The sequence below is a fragment of the Haemorhous mexicanus genome, chromosome 4, assembly GCF_027477595.1.
Source record: "Haemorhous mexicanus isolate bHaeMex1 chromosome 4, bHaeMex1.pri, whole genome shotgun sequence".
Lineage (NCBI taxonomy): Eukaryota > Metazoa > Chordata > Aves > Passeriformes > Fringillidae > Haemorhous > Haemorhous mexicanus.
In genome coordinates, this window is record NC_082344.1 from 2,974,200 (window position 1) to 2,998,289 (window position 24,090).

Genomic DNA, 24,090 nt, shown 5'->3' on the forward strand with positions numbered 1-24,090 from the left:
GCTGTCTGCAACTACCTGAAAGGGTCATCCTTCAGAAAACTTATTACCAAGTGATATAACTCAAAAAAACCCTTAAACTTTTAATGTAATGAGCATATAAGAATATGGTAATTTATAAATAGCTGTATAAAATATGAGATGCTCTATCTGTTAGCTGGTAACCCATATAACATTAACTAAGAACAAGTCCTGAGCCGTCTCAGGAGGGAGGAGGCTTGTAGGAGGGTTATAGGACTATACCACAGGGAGATGAGAAGGACTGAGTAGCAGTGTTATCTGTTGTTGTTATTTATAAAGGACACTGCAACAGACTCAGGCTTCCACCTGGATTGATTTGGCACGAGGAAAGAGCAGATTGTTTGGTTTGGCTTGTACTCATTTCGCTGTCCTAGGAGGGTGATGGTGACTGAGGAGTTTCTGACATGTCCTTGATGTGCTTCTAAGGCACTTTGCTTTCCTCTGCTGCGTACAGCATTTTAAATCACCAGCCACGTGTGAAAACTATTTTCCCTTTCCCCAGCGGTGTGCTGCTGTCAGGAGCAGTGCTTTCAGGATGGCAGTGGGGTTTTTCAGCTGGTGTTCAAGTGCTGATTTAAGTAGGTTGAGAATCAAGTACCTGTTCAAGTGCTTCAGTGGAAGTTGTGTTCACACGGGCAGTACTAACTCCTGTTACTACTCTTGTTCTTGTAAGCAGAATGTCATTTTTGGAGGGTCAAAGTTGGTTCTTACTCAATGGTAGCATCTTCCTGCCTGATTTTTTGCTTTCCACTCCTATGTATCTGATCGTCATTGATACTAAAGAAAAACATACCATGAATTTGCATATCCTTTTAGGAGGGAGCAAGTCCTCTATCTTCTCTGTCCCGTTAGCTTGTTTTGAAAACAAAACCTCAGAAAATGTTATGCTAAAATCAGAGTAAAGTTGCAGCTTGAAGGAGGACAACTCGAAGCCTGTGGGTAACGATCAGAGAAGGACCCGCAGTGGAAGTGCTCATAACCATGCAAGCTGAAGGGTGGTGTGCTTCAACAGTGAAATGCAGTCCTGTTGTGTGATGTAATGCTCTTATTTCTCCTTGCAGCTATGAAGCCGTACGCTCCAGCCTTCATTCTCCTGTGGAGTGCTGTTGGGATAGCGAGGGCTGCCAAAATCGTTGTTGTGCCGCCAATTATGTTTGAAAGCCATCTTTATATTTTCAAGACTCTGGCCTCAGCCTTGCATGACCAAGGTCACCAGACAGTGTTTCTCCTCTCTGAGGGCAGAGAGATTCCTCCATCTAATCACTACAGACTGCAGCGCTACCCAGGGATCTTTAACAGCAGCACCTCGGATGATTTCCTCCAGTCCAAGATGAGGAGTATCTTCTCGGGGAGGCTGACCGCCCTCGAACTGTTTGATATCCTGGACCACTACTCCAAGAACTGCGACATGATGGTTGGCAACCGAAACCTCATGCGTGCCCTCAAGCAGGAGAACTTTGACCTGCTCCTGGTAGATCCCAATGAGATGTGTGGATTTGTTATAGCCCATCTTTTAGGGGTTAAGTATGCCGTGTTTTCCACTGGCCTCTGGTATCCAGCAGAAGTGGGCGCTCCGGCTCCCCTGTCCTACGTTCCAGAATTTAACTCGCTGCTCACGGATCACATGAACCTATTCGAGAGGATTAAAAATACTGTTGTTTATCTTATTTCAAGATTTGGAGTCAGTTTTTTGGTTCTGCCAAAATATGAAAGGATAATGCAGAAACACAAGGTTCTTCCAGAGCGGTCCATGTATGACTTGGTCCATGGATCCAGCCTGTGGATGCTTTGTACTGATGTAGCGCTGGAGTTTCCGAGACCTACGCTACCCAACGTTGTTTATGTGGGAGGAATCCTAACGAAGCCGGCCAGCCCTCTGCCAGAAGTAAGGTTTGCTGAGTTTTACAGTCATTCCTGTGCTTTCTGCTTGGCCTCATGTCAGTGATTTTTCAGGCGGTACCTGTTGTGTTGTTGCTTGGTGAAATATTCTGTGGACGTCACTTCACGTGGTGGTGAGGGGAACTGTTAGCCACAAATTCCACAAAATTCATGGTTTTTAGTTGCAGGAAGTATTTTGCTTTTGAGTGAGGTGCTTAATGCTGCGCTAGAGGTGAGAAACAGTGCACTCTGCCTTGGAAATCACATCAGTAGCTTTTAACCAGATGTGGTTTAAAATGAACACGAGGGAGAATGTTTGAATACTGTTTATGCTTAAAGAAGCTTGCTGGTAGTTTATGCTAGGTATCTTCATGGTATGGGTGTTTTTTTACGGTATTTGTTTTTGTGCCTCCCTTAGGTTTGATAATGACTCCAAGACTAGGAGTATGTAAGCCTGGAAAGACTGTATGTACCAAGTGAGAAATGGAGAGAAGAGTTGGCCAAAATAGCACTAAGGCTGCACTCAGATATCAGTTTTTACTGTGCACGTGCACAACATCAGGCTCAGAACTTCAGACTGAAGCAGTGATAGTGACTGGACTGACTCCAGAAATTCTGGCTGCAGGGATTAATTATTAAGTTTGATTAGTTCAGTGATCTGTGATATGTTATACCTAAGAATGCCTCTGTTGAGCAATACACTGGTGAGTGACAGGCAGAACAATCTCACAGAAAACAATGTCATTTGCCCTTTGGTTTATGTGTACATAAACAAATAGATCTTGAATTGGAGGGGATTTTTAATGGATGCCTTTGGTCTGATGATAAAAAGGGCTAGGTATTCCTGCAGCGCTCAACAATTTGCTTTTTGAAATGGCTGTTTGTGGTTTTGGTTATTGTATGGAAAGCACTATTGTCAGTTCTCCAGGGTGTCATCAGAGATGACCGTAGCAGTGCTGCTTTTCCCTGGCTCTTTCCACATGTGCATCAGTGGGTTTGTGTTGAGGAAGGGTTAGGTATCCTGAGAGAGCAGACTGAAGGTAGCCTTGCACTGTCTAAAAGTTCATCCCTATTTTCCCTCCAGGAACACTTGGCGGCTGGATTGAATTTTTCCTTCATGTCCCAGACTGATATTTCCTTTTTTTTTTTTGTAAGAGAAAAAAGGTATTTGCATAATCATTTTGGGCAATGAGGTTAACGCTGTTTTGTGTCTTTTGATGTTCAGTGTAACAGGAGTGACAGTGACCTTGAAACAGACCTGTAGTGTCTGTTTGAAGTAAATGATGGCAAATATTTGTTACAGAAGGGGGAAGAAACTACCTACCTATTAGTGAGCTGAGATGTTATTTACCTTTTCAGTGTTATCAGGCAATTCATTCATAGTGTTTAAAGCTGAGTTTGGACTGAAGGTGAGAGGGGGACCAAGTGAGCATGTTCCTCTTTTATCCTGTCATTTCTCCATGCCTAAGCTGTTACACATCCCCCTGTGGGGTGTACTGCAGGTAGATTGCTAGGCAATCAGTTTGTTTGCTGAGCAGTTGGATGAAATTCCTAAGTGTCCCTCTGTCCTGGCAGATGAGAACTGGGAGTGCGGGTAGCGCGTGCTGCGGCTGTTCTCTGCTCTTGCTGCATCTCCAAGGCAGCAGCCTTGGCTAATTTATTTTCTGCAGCTTCTAGTTTGGTGCATTAAGGTGAGCCAGAAGCAGAGCTAGTTCATGTTTCTGTGCTGGGCTGGAATTGGTGATGCTTCAGCAGCTCTCTCAAGTCATTTTCTTGTCCATGGCTGATGATTAGAAAAGGGGAGCACCTAGCAGGACGCAGCAGCTAAAATATGCCAACTAAAGCTGTTATTACAAGCCTTTAAGGTGTCTTGCATTCACCAAAACTGCATGAAAGTAGCCTAACTTTGTCTGCTAGAGAAATATTGGAAAAAAAATCAGGGGTGTTCTTTCAAGTCCAAAATACCTGCTCAGACTACCTGGGCACCTCAGTAGTGGCACCCCTGTGTTGTTAACAGTTTCCCCCCCCACCAAAAATAACCAAGTAGTTTGTTTAATCATCATGGGTGGCCTACACATGAGTTAAAAGTTCTGTCTTTCTGTTCATAAGCAGCATCTTGAAATTAAGAGGCAGATAGTAACAAGCAGTCAATGAGGAGATCAAGGTCAAGATCTTTAAAGGTGTTACATGGCAGCCATTCTTTCATTCCAGGGGATGGGGTAGCTCTGCTTTTTTCTCAGATTCTGCACCTGTTCCTTGAACTTCTTGAAAGAAAAGTTGGAAAAACACAGATTTAAAGGTAGCACATAGGAGTGGGTGCTGAATATTCATGTAGTGTAACAGTGTGAGGGGAAACAAACCTGATCCAGCTTTGCTGGTCATCGCTGTTAATATTATATTTTATATATATGTGTGTATATATACAAATACATAACTTGATCCCACTTTGCTGGTCATCTGTGTTAATATTATATATATGTGTGTATATATACATATACATAACCTGACCCAGCTTTGCTGTCCCATCTGCGTTAATATTTCGATCCTGGGGCACATCGTCCCTGCTGCTCCTGCAGCTACCTTGTGTCCAGCGTGATTTTTAGCTGCTGCTGAGCTCTGTAGCAATTACGCTGCAGCCCCCGGCTGTGGCACACAAACCTGCGAGCGTGTCTTTGGGTTGCAGCTTGCCCAGATGCCTCGGGAAGGCTCCGATCCTCCTCCCTGCTCTCCCTCCCAGGCAGTGCCCCGGTGTCGGGCTGCGCTTGGCGCAGTGTCCCTCGGGAAGTCGCAGAGATCGGCGTGCCAAGGAGGGGGAGCCAGCGGCGAGAGCAGCGGGTCCTTTGGAGGTCGCCGCTCTGCCCGGCTCCCTGCGGCGCCTTGCGGCTCCCTCCTTGGCAAGGCAGGGACAGCCCCACCTGGGCGGGCGGTGGCTGAAGTGCCTGGGCATGGCACATGGCCCCTTCGGATCCCTGCTGCGGGTGGATGGAACCGAGCGCACCCTGTCACTCTGCTCTGCCGTGCTGGGTGGGCCGATGGTGGCTTTGCCAAGCTCTGCCCAGGCGATTGTAGATGAGTTCCGTGACAGCCAGTGTGACATTTTCACTGGTTAAACTGGATTTGGACGGTGCTTCTTGCACTAAGTGTGCTGTGCTGCTCAGTAAAAGACAAGGAGATGGTTAAGGTGACTTATCCCACGTGCTTGTGAAATTTTATTTGCTTATGGGCGATGGGTGCAGAGTCCAGGATTTGTGTACATACCTCATAAAACCATATGCTGAATTATTTAGAGGACAGTGTGAACAGAATTAGCTGTAAAAGATGAAAAGCTAGAGACAGACTCGCTATCAACTCCTTAAGGTCATCAGTGCCTCAAACTATTGAGGATATAGTGTTCCCTGGCAGGATTTTGCAGGTACCTGTCATTGGCCATTAGGAAATCAAAGGCTCCTCTGCCTCTTCCTTACTACAGTTCTCCAGAGGGACCTGAATGAAGCTGGCTTTTTAAAGGGGCACTCTTTTGGGAAATGTCTCCTCTGGCATTTCTGCCTTGTGACCAGGTTGATGCATATCAGGCATTAATCATCCTGAATCAGGGAAGAAGCTGAGGGGTGCTCCAAGCAGCTGCCTTGGGAAGTACTGAGTACATGAGTAAACTGAATTTATGCTGCAGAGGAGGGTGCTCTCATTTTGGTGTAGTAAGTTGTCCTTTCAGCTGCAGTTGTCAACAGATAATTACAGGAACTTCCTCACTCCTCCATGGACATCTCTTATCTGAGCTCATTATTATACAGATCAAAGTCTATGCAGCAAATTGGTGCCTTTGAAATAGCTTCACTAAAAAGTATTTTGGTTTTTTTGTAGGTTTTCTTGGCTTTTTCCCTTCGTGAGCCTTGCTGACAGTCATATGTTTACTAGGTGTGTTAGCTGATACTGATATGTATCTTGAAAAAGAGGTGGAAGAATCAAAAGATGTTTTATTCCTTAAACCTGGCTTTTCTCCTTCATTCAGATTCAAGGACACATCTATAAGCCCTTGCAGACTGTAGCAGTGCATTGTTGGGCATGGCATAGCACCATCACTTTAGTATTATTTTTGAAGTCCAGGGAATGGTTCTTACAGATGTGTTTGGACAGTAAATTTCTGGTGTTGTGAAGCAATTCCAGAGCTGTTCTAAAATGCATGTGGCTGTCAGCTGGGGAAGCAAAAAGTCTTTTAAGAATGATTGAGATGATGCAGCACTGTGTGAATTCTGTTCTGAACTGTATGATCATGTCTTTTGGCTCTGAAATGATTTTAGATAAAGCTTCTTTTCTCCCAGATTTTGTTTTGCTCCACAAGAAAGTGTTGTGGATCCAGGTACCCACAATCCTAAAATTGTAGTGTCCAGTCTCAGCTGCTCCAGCAGGACTGGGTTGGTGAACCGTGTCTGGTCTGCTGTACTGCTGCATTTTAAATTTGGGAAGAAATGTGACTCAGCATTTGTCTGTTGAGTGCAAGACACAGGGTGAAGGACCCAGGGCTGATTCTGGAGCTTGGCTAAGTGTCTCCAGTTAAACTTGTGAGGAAGGCAGGTCCTCCAGGTGCACGTGCCAGGTGTAAAGCTGGCATCCCATGAGCCGACCAAGGAGCGCCAAACCTTCAGCGAGCCTGTGCTGTCTGTCAAAAAGCAAGTTGATGTGGTTCATGGGTTCCAGTCCAGGATGGTTATTTGTTGAGTTAAAGAAGCTGGTTGTATTGGGAATGGAAAATAGAATTTCCTGACCTTAGATGTTGGATAGGTCAGATGATGAAAGCTGAAAACTAAAATTAAGACAAGTGACTTTTTGGGTTTTTTTTCATACAAAAAAAAAAAGCCCCAAAAAACCTGTAGCAACCCAACACTCTAAGCTACTACTGTAAACAGGCTTTGTGGTTTTCAATATTCTAATTGATCATGTCCCTGTTGGAACACACAAACTAACAAGATTTTTTCTTTTTTGGAACGTGTGGTGGTTTAACTGAGTGTCTCTTCGAAATTTTGACGAATGACCTCCACAAAGGACAAATAGCAAGCCAGTGTTTTTCCCATATTTATCCCATTTGTAACATAAAACAGAGGATAGGAATTTATTTCGAAGAGTGTTCTTTTTTCCTAGGGTATTTGGAACATCCTTGAGTTTGGGTACCGCTTTCCTCTAATTTGGGAAGTTGGGATGTACTCGAAACTTGACATTTACAAGTAGCAAACGTAATTATTAATATTACTGACTTGAAAAAAAAAAATCATTAATCAAGACAGCTTTTCAGATGTCTTAGTTGCTTAAAGGTGAAGTGGATAATTTGTTTATGGCTAATACCTTGCTTTGGGGGGTGACGTGTCTCCAGCTTTGTGAGGAGACATCTTCCTGAGCCTTCCCAGGCTGTTCACAGGGGGAATTCTGCAGGTAGCAGCATGTTCTGCTGCTCACCCTGAGCAAGAGGGTTCTGGGTGGAGGATGTGGGTCTTAGACAGGCTCAGAAGCCTGCTGATCTTAGGCTTTTCCAAGAAATTCTGGTGACTGATGGCTTCTTTACATAAAAATAATATGAAAAGATATATGGGTATTGTGTACATATGTATATGTACACTTTGCATGTATTTATAAATATGTATTAAAAAAAAATGAAAGGGAGGAAGTAAACCCCAGGACGAAGGACAAGCTGTTTTATCTGGAGAGGAAAATGCAGAAGCAATTGCAATTATTAGATTAAAGGATTTCAAGCTCCAGGTTAGAGTTCTTATGTCCTACCATCCACAGAGCACAGGTGCCATACAAGAACAATGACAGACAAAATTTCTCAGTTAAATGAGACTATCATGTGGATTTATAGGTGGGGGTGTATGTCAATATCTGTAGTACAGAGGTCTGTGTTTATATTTTAGTTTCTTGTCCATTTTCTTCCTAAGGGTGTTTTTACCAATTTAATTTGACTTCTGTAGACAGAGTAAGTAAAAACTGTCTCCATACTTGGTGCTGTTTTTTATTAACTCCCGTAGAGAGTTTTTTGCTCCATATGGAGCAGCTGAGAGGGTTGGTAAAACTTCGTTTTGCATTTCCATTTGATGATCATCAACTTTTCCATTCCTGCTTTGGAAGGTGGTGGTTGGGGTGTTTTTTAACAGAGTACTGCCTGTGGGGTAATACCAGCAAGGCTTCTAATTGGAACCCTGGGTGTGAGGATCCCTCTGCTGCACCTGCCACTCTCTGCAGTGATTTTAATAACCTCTCCTGAAGGGCAAGCTCCTTGTTTTCCACTCCTCCCATTCATTTGAAAGGCAAGGTTGCTTTCCCAGGGTGCTTGCCAGAGCTCTGGTGAGTAATGGATTTTTGCACCAGGGAAGTCCTTGCGCGGCACTTTCCTGGTTGACCTCTAGCTCTGGGTAGAGCCTGTTCCCAGAGCTTCACTGGATATGCCTGCATCTCCAGAGGGGGCTCGGGTGCAGCAGCAAAGGCTTGGGGGACTGCATTTCCTCACTCTGCTTTAGACTGGGAATTACCTTCCTCTTTGAAGTTAAATGGATTTAAGCTCGCTGTCCCTCTTGGATGATAAACGGGGAAAGGCAGTCAAGGTCTGGGATCAGAAAATAAAACATTTTAAGCACTGGAAAACTTTGTAGGATTTTAAAGACTTTTTTTTTAAATTTAATTTTATACCTCATGTGTTTTGGATAAGGCATATACACAGGAACAGCAAATAATTAGTTAAAAATATGACAGGAAGATGTCTGTGTTTCAGCAGGACTCAATCTGAGTCTAATATTGAAAAAACTTAACAGCATTGTCAGATGAATATGTGGTGACTGTACTTAGCAATGCTTGGGATTCTGATAGGAAACAGTTCAGATTTTTAGAGTTTGTTTCCCAACAGCTAGCAAGTTTGTTTCTTCTTAGCCAGCAAGAAAACGGAGATTTAGTCTCATGCCACAATCTGGGTACTCTTTAATGGGTGCAAGGTATTATTTTTGGAGTAACCCTACTCTGTGCCAGTATAAATTAGAAAATATGAAAGGATTGTGTGTATATTAACTGCATGCAGTTCTTGTATGGTAGAGCTCGTAAATAGAGCCCCGGGGAAGAGAAGAATTAACTTGTTGTTAATGCAGAGGGAAATGGGGGCTCGGGAGGATCCCGTCCTTGTTGGGAGCTGTGTGTCTGCTCCTAATTGAACTAAGAACTTAATTAAGACGGGTGCTATGGAATGGAGCAAGTCCTGATAAAATGGGAGGATGGCTTTTGCCTGGTGGCCCTAGTTGTTAAAAGGCAGGAGTGCAGTCAGTGGAAAATAACCTTGGGAGTGTGAGCGAGGCGCCGGGCGGTGCGGAGCCAGCAGAAGCAGCTGGATGTGCGGAGTCAGGGAGGCTGACTCCATCCTCTGCCTCGTGCCCTCGGTGTGCACTGGCCTCTGCTGTGTCCTTTGCTGCTCCAAGCAAATGAAAACTCCTATTTTTGGTTCTAGACTGACTTGAAAATTCATGGCAAGTAAATGCAAACAGCTTACTTGGCCTGGAGTGATAGTGTCTGAGTTTGCTGTGGAATTATGGGCTTTTATAACTTTCAGGTTGTATGATATGATCGTGTTTGTTTTGTGATAGTAAAGGTTGTAAAAGGGCACCTGCATGACCTTAGACCACCTGTTCTGATACGTTGCATTGGTAAAATCTGAAACAAAAATGTATTAATACAGAATTTAAGTATGTCACATGAGAGAAGTACTATTCAGAGGACAGCAGAAAAGTTGGGGCACTCAGAAAAATGATCTTTATACCTTTCTGTTACTTTCTCAGTGAGTATCTCTTTTCTAAAGATGACTTAATGTGGCTTCTTATTTTAAAATAGATCTGGTTTTGTCTGCTCTGAGCCACATTTGGTAGGAGAAGTTGCATAGGATGCCTGTGCTCTGCCTTGGGGAAAGGGTGGTTTGCAGCCGTATCCGAAGAACAGGCGTTTGTGCTATTGCACATTTGAATGGAGCAGCTGAACAGGGGAAGCTTCGGATATGACACCCGGTTATGTTTGTATTTGTGCACTTTGTTTATCTGAAACAAAGCTCAGTATTAGGCACCACTGGTTACTGCCAGCTGGGCCCTCACTCCCTGCTCGCAGCTGTGTGTTCAGCACCCGGGCCTGCAGAGAATGGCTAATTAGACAGCCAGGCAGAACAAAGCCCACACAGTGGGGCTGGCACAATAGCATTCCTGTCTCACATTGGTCAAAGATGGATTTGATTTCTTTATTCCTCCCCCCCTTGCTCCTATAGTACATCACGGATCAATAAGTGCTTCTTGTCCCTATGCAAGCGCAGAGTCCTGTACTATTTCTCCCAAAGGACATGGATTTGCACAGAACTTACATGGAAACAAGCAGAGACCCAGCAGGGTTGGGCAGAGTGTTCTGAGTAGAGGCCTTTAAAGGTTTTTATGCTTTAGTGTGCGTTTTTAATTATTTTTTAAAATAACTTCAGTGAAAATGGTAATTAATATAGGTGTTGGGTAATATTTGCATTATTTACTGGTTTTTAAACCAGTTAAATGAAAATTTGAATCGGTTATAATATGTGTATCAGATGGTCCTTTATTATGAATGTGTATAAATCTGTAACTGAAAACCAAAATTGAGCTGGAAAATGTAGTTCCCAGTTGAGTTTAGAATGTGAATGTGCTGTATTGGACTCGCCAGGCCTACACTTTCAGTGGACATGATGTACACAAGCTCTGGGAGTTTCTGTTCTGATTCTTCATTAGACTTTCTGTTGGCAGTCTTGCTGTCAAGTTCATCCAGGTTTGCGGGTTATAATTCCTTCAGGTTTGATTGCTGGTTTGGAAGGGAAGACCCAGATTCCCTGTTTCTCAGTCTCTGCTAGGTTTGTCAGGTTGGCAGTGTAGCCTCAACGAGGGGCAATATTGTCTTTTGGATTTGCTAGGACTTAGAAGGAAAAGCCCTTGCCTCAGTTTAAGGAAAACCTGAAAATTAGGTATATTTTGGGGTGAGGGAGAGGCTTAGGTGTTCTCTTCCAGTCACTGAAAGAAACACCCATTTAAAGAAGTGCATGTCCTGATGATGTATAGCTTAAGTTTGAATTAACTTTTCAATTCTGTGCTCAGTTCAAGTTTGAGTCAGAGTTTGAGGAAGGCTCAAAGCAGCTTGGCATGTAACAAACTCCCTCCCCCAATTTTTTTTTGTAGGTTAGACCTCCAAAAGGGTAATTTCCTTTCCTTGTGTTAGAAGAAAACCATCCCGAGTTGATAGGAAACCTGGAAATCCTTTAAAGTGGGCAAAAGGAGGAGGGTGTGCTGCAAGGCAGGAGCTGGGAAGTGCTGCCTGACCAGGGAATGCTGATTTTAATGAGGGCGGCTCAATGACTCATCCTGACTCAGTGCCTTTTCATACAGAGAGTAATTAGATCGCTGGGGCAGAATGTGCTGGAGGTCAAAAGTGTAAGTGGATTTAAGGGGAAGAAAGGGGTGAGTTCATGGGGATGAACTTGGCTGTCTCTGAGGGCTCTTTGGTGGGTTCATCGAGGCTGCTGTGGGGGATGTCAGGGCTAATATGGCCCTAGAGTGTGGGAAGGTAGGAAGGTGACTGAAGGCTGCTGAAACTGTAGGCAGACAAAATTGTTCTGTGGCATCAGTGTGTGCTTTTCCAGCGTTCAGATTCTGTGAGCCTTGCACCCAGCTTGTCTTTGGTGAGCATTAGGAGTGTATGTGCGAGAATTAAGTGACATTGACAGCCACTAGTCACAGTGCTGCTGAAGTATTCAGTCCCTTTCAGAGATGTGCCAAGAGCACAGCCTGCTCTTTATCTGCTGTGGGTATCACAGCTACACCTTGTATACTGCATAAAGAACAGGCAAAATACAAGGAAATACTGAGGCTTTGTGCCATGGCCTGGCTAGTTGTACCAGGACACTCAGAAGTGTCTTAAAACCCAAGGCCTGGCAATGCCACTCACTTGGGTTCAGTTTCACTTGATCCTCTGCTTAGAAAGTACATGCTAGAAAGCTGTCACAGAAATAATTACAGTAAGTTTCGGGAACCTGGGAATAATGGACTCCTACAGATCACAAACTCAGGAGCTCTAAGAGGATGCAGTGTAAGTTCCCTCTTTTCCATAGCCTAATTTTTACCCAGATCCCTCCGTTTGTAGTGATCCCCTTGAATCAGGGTTGTGTTATGCCAGGAATGACACAGATGTTTGTAGGAAGAACCTTCATCCTGACAAGTCTGCAGTTGATTTTCTGCAGTAGTGATGTCCAGAACCTCTCTGGGGAAGCAGATGGGAAAGGGGCTGCAGGTCAGAGGGCAGGTAGCAATTCCTCTTGCTAACAGCACCGTGTGAAGCACACCTAAAATCTGGGGTGGGAAAGAACCTTTCAGTTGATGTCAAAACACCAAGCTGGGATGAAACACTCTGGGTCTTTCTGAGGTTGGCACTGGGCAGTTTTGACCCTGAGGAATAAATTGCATTCTTTGTAATTTTTCATTCTAAAGGAAACTCCAAGGACAGCATTAGGTTCCTCTGCTTCAGCTTTGCCTAGGCATCATCCAGCTCTAGTCTGGATATTAAGGTTCTGTTGATAGAAACTATTTTATTTTGTATTCCAGTATGCTTTTTTTTAATGTAATCCCATTTTATATGGCAAACAAATCCCATGCTTTCGGCCTGATGGTAGGATCTTGTCTTGCCAAGACGAATCTTGTCAAGATTTTAATTTACCTTTGTCCATGTGATGTTCCACTGAAGCAGTGGGATTACCTTCAAAGGGAAGGATTACAGAGGCTTGGCTATGAAACCACCATAACAACACAGAGCAGGTTGCTTTGCTGTTGCACAACATAATGCAAAAGTCTGTAGGTGACAAAATTCATTTTTTAGGAATTAATGTTCTTCTACATGAAATCATAAGTACGTAGCAGCTATTTTTTATTATACATGGGGGGGTTTTGAATGCTATTTTAGAAATTCCATCACAGGAAAATATTTATACTTTCTCTATCCATCTATAATGACTGTTACTGTGTGAATACATGGGATCTCCCATGAATTCTCTCAGAATTTCTCATACAGCCCAGAGGAGAAGTGGCATTGGGAGCCAGTTCTCAGCCAGAAAAGGCTCATCTCCAGCAGCAGAAATCAAATGTCTAGCCAAGGAGAGGTAGTCACAGGGAGAACTTTCTGCTGCCAGGATGGTCCAGGATTCTTTTTCATCACTTTCCAGGGATCAAATTGAAGCTGAGTAGACTGCTCCATGCATTTTCCTCTATAAAAACATATGTGACACTTGCTATTTATCCTGTTTCCCCACCCATTCCACACCAGTTTCCAGACTCCTGGCATTTCTGGGTGCATCCTATTGGGTCCTGTGCAAGTAGTCCATGTCCAGTTTATTTAGGCTTTCCCTCTGCCCTGAGGGGCCTGGCATTGCCCAAGGCCAAACCAATGAAGGCTAAAATGAAAGCAGGAAGCACTTGGAACTTTGTGACACCAGGTCCTTTGTCCCATTCACCTTTGGCTTTCCAAACCCCATCCCTGCCTGCTCAAGCAGTGCCTGGGTATTCCACTTGTCCCTGTTTCTGACTTGTGTGCTTTTTTTTTTTTCTTTTTTTTTCTTTTTACATCTTTATCTTCCTGCCACCTTTGCTGGCCTCCTGCTCATCAGCATGGAGCATGCTTGAGCTCAGAGGAAGTGGTGCTGGAACACGTTCTCCCAAGCCTGTTGTTCTAGGTCTGTGTCTCATGGGATTCTTCCAGGCTAGAATTGGCTTCCTTGCAGCCCAGGAGATGCTGCTGCTCCCTGCCACGTTGCCTCAGTATCCTGATCTCCATCTCATGGTCACTGCAGGCAAGGCTGCCCTGGCCTTTGTGTCCCAAGGTCTGCCATGTCTGTGTGAGAGCCAGCACCAATTCCTGGCTTGTGGCTTCCTGAGCACCTCTATCAGGGAAGGCACTCTGGAAACCTCCAGCAATCTGCCCCTCTGGCTGGGTGAGTGCCCTGTGAAGACTGGGTTTTTCAGGATGGTTTGTCCTAGAGCCCACAAAAAGGTCTTTTCTCTTTAGCTTTAAGCAGCTGATGGGAAAGACTTCAAGATGTAACTAGCTGAAGCACTGCAGTGACTATAATGTAATGACATTTGCAGTGTGCCTTAGGTCCTGAAGTAAGATTCAAGGACGAGCTTTAAATAAATCACAGAACCACTTGGAAACTTGTGTGTCAGAAGTTCAGCCCCTAATAAATGATTTGGCTTTGAGGCAGGTCAGAGCCACTTTGCCACATTTGCCTTCTCCCTCTCCCTCCACATGAATAAAAAAAGGAAAAGAGTGCATTGGAGAAGGACGAGCTGTGGATTTTCAAGAAAATGGAAATTTTTTTTGCTGTACAGCAGAGAGCAGTGCACAGCCCCGGTGCTGTGTGCTGGATTTTGTGCTCGGATACGACAGCGCGGCGTTACTCCATGACTGTCTGCCCTCCTATTTATTACCAGGACAAGAGGCACATTGTGAGCAAGGCTCTTCACTTTCTCTTTGCTCATTTCCTATTGCTGCCCTGGTGTTGAGCAGGCTTGTGCTTAAAATTGATAAGACCAGAATTAAACCGTATCCTGAGATAGTCTTCTTGTGACTGATATGTCAGTTGTAGCATTTTTTGGGTTTTTTACACTGCTAACAGTTGTGTTAGGAAAAACCCAGAAATTAAATCTATGCTTTGAAAAGTAAAAGGTATGTTTTCTTTACTCCTGGTGCAGTAGGAGCTGAGAGTGTCTTTAGAAGCACTGGCTTCTTTCACGTTGTGTTTATTCTTTTTATATAAATGAAAGCAAAGCAAGGCTTTTGAAGCACTCTCCCTTTGCTAAAGGCTGGAAATGACACAGCTGAGTCCCGGGTTTCATTCACACTTCTCCTGTGCAGGGCTTCCAAGCTGATACTCTGAGATGGATCTATTTATGCCTTGCTGAGTTCAAATGCAGCCTGTTAACTTGGGAATGTGTGTCAACTGCTCAGTTAAGGAGGGACAAATTGTCTGAAGTGGTGGTTAATAGTGCAGCTAAAACAAACATGGAAGGGTTTTGCTGTTCATGGTGCTGCTCTGGGTTCTGAACCTCGAGCCATTGTTCCCAGCGACTTCTAGTATGTTTGGCATTTGTGAACCTTGGCTTCTGAAGCATCAAAGGCACCACCAACTGCTCTTTCTCAGCCACACTTGCTTACTGTTCCCGTGCCTTGCCTCTGCGGTGCTCAGTGTGAACTTTGTTCTCCGCAGGATCTGCAAGCGTGGGTGAACGGCGCGCACGACAACGGCTTTGTCCTCGTCTCCTTCGGCGCTGGAGTCAAGTACCTGTCGGAAGACATCGCCAATAAGTTGGCACACGCCCTGGCAAGGCTGCCCCAGAGGGTCATCTGGAGGTAAAGGCATTCTTGGAGGAACTTGGGGTGCTTTGGGCAGTGCTTGTTTGCTGCTGGAGTTGAGGCTGCCTGGGTGGCACAGACGGTGTGACACTCCTGAAAAACACTTGGCATGGAAACACTGCAATATCCTGGTAACAAGGAGAAGCAGTTACTGTCGTGGCAGAATAAGGCGTGGTTACACTCCTAGGCTGAGTTTGTCCTTGGAACGTTTAGGGACAGTGAAAGAAGCTAAGATCGTAACATTTAGGACATGCTGTCTCTATTTTTGATGAAGGAACTACCCCAGGGCTGAAGAATGAATCCTGATGATGAAAAGGCTCCGTTTTCTTTCTTCTTCCCCTTTTCCCTCACTCTTTTAGGCCCTTTTCCTCTTTTATGTGTAAACACAGCCTTTCATTATTGATTTTCCCACTTGCTTGTTCTCTGTGAGAAATTGAAGGAAGAGAAATTTTCAGAAGTCAGAATGAGTAAGAAGCGTTCTTAGTTCTAAAAACATCTTGAGTGGTGCTCACAACTCCCTGTAAAAATCCAAAAACGGTTTAGTCAGCTCTGCTTCGTGTCAAGCATCGCTGATATGATTTGGTGGAGTTCATGTGAACTATTTTTTTTTTTTATTTTTCAAATACTCAGTGTCTTACACTTCATGTAGGTGTCTCACAACCCTGCCATACTCTTGGAGTTGTATTATTAGTTTGGGTGGCCTGTTCCTCACAATATTTCAGGGCATGTCCTTGCTGCTATGTGTAGTTGAATGATCAAATCCCACTAATGAACAGGAAAAATGGAATTTTTTCTGTGGCACAGAATCTGTGGTAGTAAAGGTAACATCAGTTTTCATTTGGAGTAGAGCCATTGTTTTCTTATGAATCCCACAACACTGCTTGGCTTCTAATTAATAATCCCAATTTATCTTACTGCTGTTCTTCTGTCCTTTTACTTTGCTTTCCCTGGAGTATGTCTCTTTAGGAAGCATCCCTGTTTTGTAGTAAATAAATCTGGAGGATTTTTCATGAGGATAGCTTTTTTGAAGTGCCAACCCAACAATTTCATTTGAAGCTTTCTATTAAAATTTAGGTATTTATGTATCAGTCAATTGTAACTTGGTGTTTTTTGGGGATTTGGGGTTTGGTTTTGTTCCTCAGATCATGGACCTGTGTGTTGGGCAGCAAAGCAGTGAGTACTGCTTGGCAGTCTTAATGTCATGAGGCTAAATCAAAGGATTTTTGTCTTTTTTATGCCCTTTTGGTTCGTGAGGACGAGCCAGTAACATAATTGACTGCTTTTCTTTAACTAAGCAGAAATAATTTAGGCTTTTTTTGACATACAGGAGTACAAGCCAGTTGCCAAGATGTGTTGTGGATCCTTTGCTCAGTAACCAGAGTTCCAACAATGTATGTTTTGCTTCATTGGCAAAGTGTAGCTGGTTCTTTCTGAAGTTGCAGTTCCAGTCCTCTCTAATGAACAAAACAACCCTATCCTTTAGTGGTTACTTGGGAGGGTTTGCTAACTGTTTTTATTTCATGTTGCTGGTTTAGGTTTTCAGGAAACAAACCAAGGAATTTAGGCAACAATACCAAGCTGATCGAATGGTTGCCACAAAATGACCTCCTTGGTGAGTATCTGTTTCCATTGTTTAATGCTAATTCTCTCTTGAGTTCAGTTTGTTCTTCCAGAAATAATCTACTCAATTAGCAGTTACTATGAAGCCAGGATAATTTCTGTCGTGGCAGTCATGGAGCAAGAATATTCAATTAGGATCTGAAGAGAGAATTGAACACCTCTCTGTTAATTGTCTTTCCCTGATATGAATTTCATGTTTTCTCTAAGTTCAAACACTGTTCAAGGAGGAGTCATGAAACTGAGTGTCAGAGTAAGTTTCAGAGTCTGTAAATACTGTTTGATCAAGACAAGAAAGCTCTACCATAACTTGGGTACATGATGTAAGCTGATAACCTTTCTGTTGAACTGAAGTGCTTCATGTTCTCAGGGGGAAATGAAACTTGATATTTTATTTTTCTTTGTCTTCCCTCTCAAAGGGTACCTGAGCCCCTTGCAGATCTGAGAGGCCACAGAATATTTGACTACTTCTGGGAGACATGGATGTTTGTGTGTTCCCCAAGCAGCTCTGATGGGAGCTGATGAGTGCATTCAGCATCAGTGTGTGTGTGAGCTGGAGAATGTAGTGAGTAGGCAGATGACTCCTAGAGCAGGTAGATTTGTTTTGGTTACAGAGTTGCTCTGAGGCAGCCAGGCTGCTTTTTCCATCACATGAGGCTGTTGCTGTGATTTGTCAGGTCTTGCTAAGCTCAAGTAAGGCATGTGAAACTTTAGGGAGAGTGTGACTTCAGTTGTCATGCCATGAAAAAAAATTATTATATTCCCTACAAAAGTGTGCTCCCCCTTGCTCAGGTGTTCTGCTGAACCTGCTGGAGTCACCACCTGCAGCTCCTCAGCAGTAGGCAATGCATATTAATTACTCCATTAATCATTTTACAGGACTCATACACATGAGAATTTTTCTTTCTTTACTTTGGCTGTTCTCTCTCTCAGTGTATAAGGAAATGATTTAATGCATGAGGAATTTCTGCGGAGTGGGTTTAGGAAGAACTTCAGAACAAGCTCCAGTAATTGTAACCTGCCTGAGTTGCAGTTACAGAAACATGGTGATGAATTTGTTGTACCCAGGTGCTTCAACAGCTTCATATAAAGGAGATGGAAGTGTATTTTGTAACCTTCATGCCTCTTGTGGTTCCAGGTCACTCTAACATTAAAGCTTTCCTCAGTCACGGAGGCTTGAACAGCATTTTTGAAACCATGTACCACGGGGTGCCGGTGGTGGGCATTCCCCTCTTCGGAGACCATTACGACACCATGACCCGTGTGCAGGCCAAAGGGATGGGAATACTGCTCAACTGGAAGACCATGACTGAGAGCGAGCTCTATGAAGCCCTAGTAAAAGTTATTAATGACCCCAGGTATGGAATGAGCGACTGTTTGTGTGTGAATGGGTAGGAAACCTTTGTGCAGTGGAAAAAAAACTGCCTTTTATTATTTGTGTGTACACTTGAGGCGAGTTGGGGTGTTTGTCCTATTTCCCAGGGTTACCCAACAGCTGAAGTTTCTGTGTGGGTGCTGGGCTAGTTGCTCAGCACCAAAACTCAATTGTCTCACTTGCTCTTTGTAGCAGTTGCCATGTGGAGGGCACAGAGGTTATGGAAACAAACCTGTCCCAACTTATTCCGTGTTGCAGACCAAGGTCCCTTTGTGTCCGTTTTGATTACTCCACACGAGCAGTCTGGCTGTGGTGCTACTTGCAGGGCCTGGAGCAAGATACCTGTACACAGTTTGTGTTTTAGCTAAAATAGGGTGGTGTTCATGAAGAGTGGCTCTAAGTTCTGTGGTTTTATTATAAAAAAAATTATTTTTAGTGTTATTTTCCTGTTCTGGCTTGTAATTCCACTCATCACCTGATTAAAATTAGTGAGGGGTTATCTGGCAGTATATAGTCTTGGGCTAACCCTAATCTTGGAGCATGATGCTGTTGATGCTTCTTGCTTTCATGGCAGCTGAGTCTTTCTGGGAAAGGAGATTGCTGTCAGGAGTAAGCAGCGGCAGAGAGGGGGAATGTTGATAATGACCTCGATAACATCAGTTGCATCACCTTCCCCTTGTGCAATTATCCTTGGTGTAAAGGCAAGTCCTGTGTAAATAAGCTGCAGACAGGAGAGGAAGAAATTGGCAGGATCGGCTGCCAGGGTGAAAAACCAAAAGTTTTGGGTGAAACTCTGGACCCGGGTGGAAATGGTCTACTGCAAAATCAACCCCAGGTTTCTCACTCTTGTGCATTTCTCTGGTCATTCAGTGGCACAATGACACGAGATGACAGCTTTTCCTTTGTTCCTTGTTTGCTTCCCTCCCCCCAGCTACCGGCAGCGGGCGCGGAGGCTGTCGGAGATCCACAAGGACCAGCCTGGACACCCCGTGAACCGGACTGTGTACTGGATCAACTACATCCTGCGCCACAACGGAGCCCAGCACCTGCGTGCTGCTGTTTACAGCATCTCCCTCTTTCAGTATTTCTTACTGGATATTGCCTTGGTCCTACTAGTGGGTGCTGCCTTACTTTACTATGTTTTGGCCAGGATGGCAAAGTTAATCTGCAAGCAGAGCAAACATCTCTGGCCCAATGACAAACATAGCGCTGTTAATGGACACTACCAGAACGGGATCCCCAATGGCAAGTATAGAAGAAACGGCCACATTAAGCATGAAAAAAAGGTGAAATGAGCCAACAGCCCCATGTAAAGTAGTAATGAATCAGATCAGTAATCGAATTTTATCGCTGTAACTTAGTCTAACAACTACTTAAAACCTCAATAAGCAGTTCTAACACTCCCCCTCAGTATGTAATATTATGTGACAAAATTCTACGGAACTAAGAGAAGTCTTTAAAAAAAAAAAACAAAAAAAAAAAAAAAGGCAAGCACAACCTAAAATGGAAAATACTTTATTCTTAATACTGATATGCAGAGAGGTTATTTTGGCACTGAAGTTTTTAGAAGCCTTAATTCTCTAAAGTTCTATACAATGACCGTATTTATGAATTTTCAGCTTTTAAAAGCTCAGTGTGTGTGTCCCAAACCAGGAGATGTTTCTTTTTATTTGCAGAGGTGTTCTCCTTTTATTTTTTTATTATTTTAATATCTCCATCCTTTTAGCTGAGAGAACTCTCTAGTGCTAGTTCTGTGTTTCCTTTGTGGAAGGTTCAACCTGTTGTGTAAGAATGCTGTTTAAAGCTCAAGTGATTTCCCCCAGTCTTTATGTGAGAACTAGCAAGTTGTGGACTGAGAAAACAAACGTTAAAAAAAAAAAAAAAATAGGGATAATCTTAAAGAGCACTGAAGAAAAATGGCAAAAATATGTACTTGTTTTACTGATAAAGCTGCATGACTCTTCTGCTCGCTACCAGTACTTGGGAGAAAAGGGTCCTGAGTAAGTCTACGGTGTGTCCTAACTTTACCTGAGACAAAATTTTGTCGCCTTTCTCTGCATACAGAATTTATGCCACAAAAATATTAGGGAGTCTTATTTCAGTTCCAAATATGGCTGTGTGGGAAGTAGATGTGCATAATTAAGAAAAATAAGTGAAACAACAGCAAGAAAAAAGAAACAAAAAAAAACAAACCAAAAAGAACTTGTAAAAATCTAGTTCTGTGCTTAGTGCAGAAGGTTTTGTGATGGCCCAGAGCTGTGCAAGACTCGAACCACTCCTTGGGGTTTGTTTCAAGGGAACGACCCCACACAGCGCTCCCCCAGAGTTGAATGTCTTTCCTGTTAATTCTCATTAAGTTCTTTCTGAATCGCAATGTTGTAGATGTTCTCTTTCAACGTTTGTCTCTGGAGAAACAGAAACATTACCTTCCATTAGTCTGGGCCACGCAATCCATGTTCCACGTAGTTGCCAATAGGAATTCCGCGCCGCGGGCGGTCTCCAGCCGTCCTGCCCGGGGCTGGTGGCGTGTGTGGGGTGAGGCCTGGCCACCTGGCTGCGGAGGTGGCCCCCTGTCCCCCTGCCTCCAGCGGCCTCCCTCAATCATTGTCGCCGAGACGGGACGCCGGCGGTGGTGCGCGCTCCCGGGGCGGGAATGCCGGGCACGGGGTCCTTGCTGCCCTGCTGAACCAAAGTTGGCAACTCCGAGTTTTATTTCCGTGTCATTCTGTTTACTTGGAATTTGCACTACACACGTTGTGAGTGTACGCTTTATTTATTTGTAGTTCGAGGTCCCGTGGCTGAGAGGGAAAGGAGGGAAGCCCAGAGGTTTTGCCTTGTGTCGCTCACTAACATGGGAGGAGTTGGGATGATGACGGGATGCTGAGCTCATCTTCATACACAGTGATGCAAAATTTCATCACCATTCCATCAGGAGCCTCCGTCCTACAGCAATAAATAACAGTGCAGATATGTTTCTAATACGCAGGGCAGCTACTCGTGCTGCTCTCTGAATACTTGAACACAAAAATGGTATTATAAATATAAGCCTCTTAGCTATACCTTTTTACAATCTCGCAGCCCGTGGCAACTACAGGGGCACACAGAGGCGATGAATGGTGGGATGGTGAGAAGACTTCGAGTGTATGAATGACTTGGTTTAAAATGTGGGGGTGTTTTGGCATTAAAGAAGGTACAAAAGCACTGACCGGATGATTAAGCATAATTTAATCTCCACTGTGATAAAACTTAAGCAATAAACATGGATTTAATAGAGAAATTCTGTTGTTGGAAGTATATTTTTGTTCAGCTGCACGCTGGGTGTCTCCAAGTACCCACTGTGTGTGTGGACCTAAATGTGGATGCTTACTGGGGTGCACACAACTTTTCAGTGTCTACTGTGGTGTATGATATGTGTTTGAAATCAAAAATATTGCTGGTTTTGGTGAGTGTAGGTCCATTTCCTGTAGGATCTTTGAATTGAAAGAGAAAATGGTTAATTACATTGCTTAAAGGCAATTCAAATTTTTTGAGGTTGGTGGGCATAGATGGCACAGTGGTTTGTGTTGTTGTTTTCCTCTAGGTGGTAAACTCTTCATTTGAAAAGCAGGGCTGAAAGGGTTTTCACAGTGATGTTAGTTGAGATGATGGATTGGTTTCTTGAGTACTCTCTGTAGCTACAAACATGCTGCAATTCTTTTGCAGGAAGAGGCAGTTGCTGTGTTCCTTGTATTGCCAAATTGCTGATGAGGCTGATTCACTTCATGTCTAGAAATACCTGTTGTGTTTCAACTTCCTTCTAAGTACAAGCACAAGCTGTTACTGTGGTTATTTCCATCCCCTCTTTGTTCTATTCAATCCCCCAAATTGTTCCTGTGTTTCAGAGACAGAATCGAGCAGTGATTGCTATTGGTGCCCAGCCAGTGTTGAAATCAGCCAGATGGCTGAAGGAATGTTCAAGGAAGGGTTTAAAAATACACGTGTATCTCCAGACTGCGTCACAGTGTCAGGACTGAGGCTTTAGTCACCCCTCTGATCAATATTAGTCATTAGGCATTGAACAGAGAAGACACTTAAAGGAAACTGAGTTCATCTTCCAAGACAGTGCTCTGCCACCAATTGGAAAATACCACAGTTGGGCCTTACTTATCCTAATGAAAATCACCTTTTGAAAGCTATAAACCTGATTTATTTACAGGGGGGTGTGTGTGTGTTTTCTCAAGCAGAAGGCAGCAATTGCTGAATCTCATTTCACTGCAAAATGAAGGAACACACTAAGTTAGGCAGTCCTCGTCACTCTGTAATGAAACCAAAATTGGTTAGGAATGACTGTGTTCCTCATAGACTGAGGGGATGGAAGGCTGAACAGTGTTTTGGAAAAGGTTGGGAATTCCTGTTCTGGAATTTACTGTTAGAGTAGGGGACAGAATCATCCAATTGTTTAGGTACATGAGGCTTACATTACTTAGGTATTAAGCAGTAGTTCAGGACATGAACAGTTCTGGAATGCAAACCTTCCTTGGATTGTTACTGAGCAGATTCAGTAATTGCTCCTTAAAAGAGCAGTGTGGGCTGAGATTGAAGGATGTAACTGTGTCAGGTGGGTTTTTGAGGCACAAACACCAGCCTTCCATAGGTTTAGGAGTGCTGGTCTGTGGAAGACAGAAGCACTGACTTAGCAGAATTGCATTGCATGGAGCATTAATTGTTCCGTGTCAGTGTGATTGTGTTTTAATGAAATAATGATATCTCTGGGGGTAAGAACTAGTGGGGAATAGTTACTAAGGCAAGAAACAACATAGACTTTGACTTTTGCAGATGACTACCAATATTTTTGGCAGCCAAATTCTCTTAATGCAGGGAACACCTGCAGACACGTTTGCTCCAGATTAAGAGACTGAAATAATCTCAATTTGTACATTTCTGTACTGATAGTAATGGACACAGAGTTATTTTATGTGCATCTGTTTCTCTTGTCATTTTGTTGTGCAGTGATCAAATTTTACCAGAGCTTTATATTATTAGAAATGTTTTACTACATTCCTACGTACTTAAGAATTGCTTAGAACAAGCTAACAGTCAAAATTGTAATTTAGTGTCTATGAGTTGGATTTGTTTGGGGGAAAAAGCCTTGCCAGATCTCATAAAATGGAGAAGTTATTATAAGGAGTGTAGGTGAGTACACATGTGCATAAATACAGACACTGCTCTTTTTAATAGAGAATATTAGATTTTGGAAGACAAATGGGTGAAGCTGAGATTGGGAAATCCTGGAAGGCTGTAGGGGACAATGAGATGTTTCTTTCCGGATCTGGAAGAATTCTGTGTCTCTCCTCCTGACATGGTGTTTAATCAGCTGGACTGTCCAGTGTAGTAATTAACTTGAGAGAGATTCAAGCAGCATTTTGTGTGTTTGTGTGTGCTGGTGCTACAAGAAAATGCAGAATTAGAGCAGGTGTTCAAAACTAGAAGGGGCAAAGGTCAGGAGGGTGCTTGTACTTAAGGGGCTGGTTGGAGATGAGCTGCAGTGGGCATAGGGATGTTCAGCAGCCTCTGGGGTGTCTTTGTGTTGTTTGTGCTCCTCAAAGCTCACCTGGTCATTTTCCAAGCTCTCTGATAAAAGATGCACTGAACTCCTGTGACAGCCTGGTGGGAAGAAATTGTTTTCATTCTAAACACAAAACAGCTCTTTGCTTCTTGGAATGAAGCAGTAGATATGTGATAATCTCAGAGGCTTTGAATAAATTCCCAATTTCTGCTCCAGTGAGATTTACAGCAAGGAT

The 24,090-nt window shown here is 43.5% G+C and overlaps 1 protein-coding gene across 1 annotated transcript in view; it reads left to right on the forward strand.

The window, feature by feature from the left end:
- Window positions 1–21,587, forward strand: part of UGT8 (UDP glycosyltransferase 8) — a 36,028-nt gene extending 14,441 nt beyond the window's left edge. The window contains exons 2-6 of the mRNA XM_059843673.1: window positions 1,080–1,903; window positions 15,173–15,315; window positions 16,854–16,930; window positions 18,074–18,293; window positions 19,242–21,587. Coding sequence (XP_059699656.1) covers window positions 1,082–1,903; window positions 15,173–15,315; window positions 16,854–16,930; window positions 18,074–18,293; window positions 19,242–19,605 — 1,626 coding nt within the window. The 5' untranslated portion in view covers window positions 1,080–1,081 and the 3' untranslated portion in view covers window positions 19,606–21,587. The remainder of the gene's footprint in view (window positions 1–1,079; window positions 1,904–15,172; window positions 15,316–16,853; window positions 16,931–18,073; window positions 18,294–19,241) is intronic.
- Window positions 21,588–24,090: the final 2,503 nt, after the last annotated feature.